The sequence below is a fragment of the Oncorhynchus masou genome, unplaced genomic scaffold, assembly GCF_036934945.1.
Source record: "Oncorhynchus masou masou isolate Uvic2021 unplaced genomic scaffold, UVic_Omas_1.1 unplaced_scaffold_3135, whole genome shotgun sequence".
Classification (NCBI taxonomy): Eukaryota; Metazoa; Chordata; class Actinopteri; order Salmoniformes; family Salmonidae; genus Oncorhynchus; species Oncorhynchus masou.
Genome location: NW_027009552.1, coordinates 30,001 through 34,138, shown reverse-complemented (window position 1 = coordinate 34,138; position 4,138 = coordinate 30,001). Strand labels below are relative to the sequence as shown.

Here is a 4,138-nt window from a genome sequence, read left to right as displayed (position 1 = left end):
AGTACCTCCAGGCTCTGATCAGGCCCTACACCCAAGCAAGGGCACTGCGTTCATCCACCTCTGGCCTGCTCGCCTCCCTACCATTGAGGAAGTACAGTTCCCGCTCAGCCCAGTCAAAACTGTTCGCTGCTCTGGCCCCCCAATGGTGGAACAAACTCCCTCACGACGCCAGGACAGCGGAGTCAATCACCACCTTCCGGAGACACCTGAAACCCCACCTCTTCAAGGAATACCTAGGATAGGATAAGTAATCCTTCTCACCACCCCCCCCCTTAATGATTTAGATGCACTATTGTAAAGTGGCTGTTCCACTGGATGTCAGAAGGTGAATTCACCAATTTGTAAGTCGCTCTGGATAAGAGCGTCTGCTAAATGACTTAAATGTAAATGTAATGTAATGTAGACTATACAAATGCATGCTGGGACAGGCACGCCCTGAGCTCATGAAGTGAGCGCTGCTGGAGAGGTACTGGAGCGAAACTGGAGCGGGCGAGAAAGCCGGCGTTCCAGCCTTTGGGAAACTCGCTCCGCTGCGCTCCAGTCAAATTGGGCACACTCCACTCCTCGCTCCGCTCACATACTCTGACACACACACAGCACACATGCAGTCACACACTACAGTGCAGGAAAGTCCTTGGGAAACACAGACCAACCACTCTGTCACATGAGCTGGTTTTCTTCATAAGGACATAGTGGAGTCTCATACTCTACCTCTGTAGTACTGTTCATGGTAGGAGCTGTAGCGTCTGTCTACACGGTACACACCTACAGAGATGTTAAAGGGACAGATTAAGAGCCTGTCTACACGGTACACACCTACAGAGATGTTAAAGGGACAGATTAAGAGCCTGTCTACACGGTACACACCTACAGAGATGTTAAAGGGACAGATTAAGAGCCTGTCTACACGGTACACACCTACAGAGATGTTAAAGGGACAGATTAAGAGTCTGTCTACACGGTACACACCTACAGAGATGTTAAAGGGACAGATTAAGAGCCTGTCTACACGGTACACACCTACAGAGATGTTAAAGGGACAGATTAAGAGCCTGTCTACACGGTACACACCTACAGAGATGTTAAAGGGACAGATTAAGAGCCTGTCTACACGGTACACACCTACAGATATGTTAAAGGGACAGATTAAGAGCCTGTCTACACGGTACACACCTACAGAGATGTTAAAGGGACAGAATAAGAGCCTGTCTACACGGTACACACCTACAGAGATGTTAAAGGGACAGATTAAGAGCCTGTCTACACGGTACACACCTACAGAGATGTTAAAGGGACAGATTAAGAGCCTGTCTACACGGTACACACCTACAGAGATGTTAAAGGGACAGATTAAGAGCCTGTCTACACGGTACACACCTACAGAGATGTTAAAGGGACAGATTAAGAGCCTGTCTGCATGGTACACACCTACAGAGATGTTAAAGGGACAGATTAAGAGTCTGTCTACACGGTACACACCTACAGAGATGTTAAAGGGACAGATTAAGAGCCTGTCTACACGGTACACACCTACAGAGATGTTAAAGGGACAGACTAAGAGCCTGTCTACACGGTACACATCTACAGAGATGTTAAAGGGACATACTAAGAGTCTGTCTACACGGTACACACCTACTGAACAGTCAGTGTTTTTGGCCATCTATACAGCAGATGTTCCTAATGTTTTGAACAGTCAGTGTATATGGCCAACTATACAGCAGGTGTTCCTAATGTTTTGTTAAACAATCCCAAATCAACTTGTATTTACAATGGGTTTTATAAGGGAGTCATCAGACATACCCAGTTCATCGAGGTTATAGTAGGCTGTCCACTCTGGAGCACTATTCCTGTTTAACCTCTTGTCCTTCACCTGGGAACGAAACACACACAGACAGACTGAGGGCCCCAGCAACAGTAGCTGCTACACGTGGAACAGCTAATGAGGACCACAGGAAGAGTAGCTGCTACACGTGGAACAGCTAATGAGGACCACAGGAAGAGTAGCTGCTACACGTGGAACAGCTAATGAGGACCACAGGAAGAGTAGCTGCTACACGTGGAATAGCTAATGAGGACCACAGGAAGAGTCGCTGCTACACGTGGAACAGCTAATGAGGACCCCAGGAAGAGTAGCTGCTACACGTGGAACAGCTAATGAGGACCACAGGAAGAGTAGCTGCTACAAGTGGAACAGCTAATGAGGACCACAGGAAGAGTCGCTGCTACACGTGGAACAGCTAATGAGGACCCCAGGAAGAGTAGCTGCTACACGTGGAACAGCTAATGAGGACCACAGGAAGAGTAGCTGCTACAAGTGGAACAGCTAATGAGGACCACAGGAAGAGTCGCTGCTACACGTGGAACAGCTAATGAGGACCCCAGGAAGAGTAGCTGCTACACGTGGAACAGCTAATGAGGACCACAGGAAGAGTAGCTGCTACACGTGGAACAGCTAATGAGGACCACAGGAAGAGTAGCTGCTACACATGGAACAACACACAAAGAACCAACAAATAAAATACACGTTTCTTGGAGAATGCCAATGTACAGGTAACTGCCAGAATAATGGAAACACTTGAGTAAATGAAGGATACAAAATATATTGAAAGCAGGTGCTTCCACACAGGTGTGGTTCCTGAGTTAATTAAGTAATTAACATAGTAATGGTAGCTTTTATGCTTTCCCATACAATGACAATGCCCCATACACATGTCAGGAGTGGTCACTGAATGGTTTGATGAGCATTAACAAAGGAAATAAAGCATATACCCCTGGCCGTCTCAGTCTCCAGATCTCAACCCAACTGAACACTTCTGGGAGGTTGTGGAGCGGCGCCCGAGACCAGCGTTTTCCAACCACCATCAACAACAACACCAAACGATTGAATTTACTGATGGAAGAACGATGTCACATCCCTCCAATAGAGTTCCAGACACCTGTAGAATCTATGACCAGGTGCATCGAAGCTGTTCTGTCTGCCTCGTAGTGAAAACTATTCATTTTTATGTTGTTTTGTTTTCTTTATTTTGGCAGTTGCCTGTATGTACTCTTATAGCATAAATAAAGTGAAGGTTCTTCGCCACCCACCTTGGCCCTTCTGGTCTTCTTGTCAGGCTTGGCGTAGTGGCCAGCGTAGGTACATGCTCCCAGAGTGTGATAGGCGGGATTAGTGAAACATTGACTGACGTTGCTGATGGTAGGAGAGGAGTCTAGAGAGGAGAACAAAGCCTGTACACTGATGCCCTGCTCACCACGGAAACATCAGCTTGTAGCACAGGACTCTACACACACACACACACACAGCTCCATCGGGACATTTTCAATACAAGGCTGTTAAAAACAGAGGTTTCATCAGAAAGCTGAGTTTTGCTGAGAACACAAACAGCAAGAGAGAGGAGGATCTAGCTGGAAAGAGAGTTCAGTCAGATCACCCCTGAATTTAGTTAGATCACCCCCAATTTCAGTCAGATCATCCCAGAGAGCTGTGGAGAGAGACCAAACTGTAAAGAGACAGTCCTGTGGAGAGAGACCACACAGTAAAGAGACAGTCCTGTGGAGAGAGACCACACTGTAAAGAGACAGTCCTGTGGAGAGAGAGACCACACTGTAAAGAGACAGTCCTGTGGAGAGAGACCAAACTGTAAAGAGACAGTCCTGTAGAGAGAGTCCTCACTGTAAAGAGACAGTCCTGTGGAGAGAGACCACACTGTAAAGAGACAGTCCTGTGGAGAGAGACCACACTGTAAAGAGACAGTCCTGTGGAGAGAGACCACACTGTAAAGAGACAGTCCTGTGGAGAGAGACCACACTGTAAAGAGACAGTCCCGTGGAGAGAGACCACACTGTAAAGAGACAGTCCTGTGGAGAGAGACCACACTGTAAAGAGACAGTCCCGTGGAGAGAGACCACACTGTAAAGAGACAGTCCTGTGGAGAGAGACCACACTGTAAAGAGACAGTCCTGTGGAGAGAGACCACACTGTAAAGAGACAGTCCCGTGGAGAGAGACCACACTGTAAAGAGACAGTCCTGTAGAGAGAGACCACACTGTAAAGAGACAGTCCCGTGGAGAGAGACCAGAGGGAGTAACCCTGACTGACTTAGTTAACATGACTAAGTGGTAGAGTCTGGAGCGTCTC

At 47.5% G+C, this 4,138-nt stretch overlaps 1 protein-coding gene across 1 annotated transcript in view; it reads right to left on the bottom strand.

Moving 5' to 3' along the window:
- Positions 1–711: 711 nt before the first annotated feature.
- Positions 712–4,138, bottom strand: part of LOC135534208 (multiple epidermal growth factor-like domains protein 11) — a gene marked incomplete at both ends in the record, with an annotated part of 23,140 nt that continues 19,713 nt past the window's right edge. The window contains 3 exons of the mRNA XM_064961299.1: positions 712–765; positions 1,801–1,870; positions 3,088–3,243. Of these exons, the coding sequence (XP_064817371.1) occupies positions 712–765; positions 1,801–1,870; positions 3,088–3,243 (280 nt within the window). The remainder of the gene's footprint in view (positions 766–1,800; positions 1,871–3,087; positions 3,244–4,138) is intronic.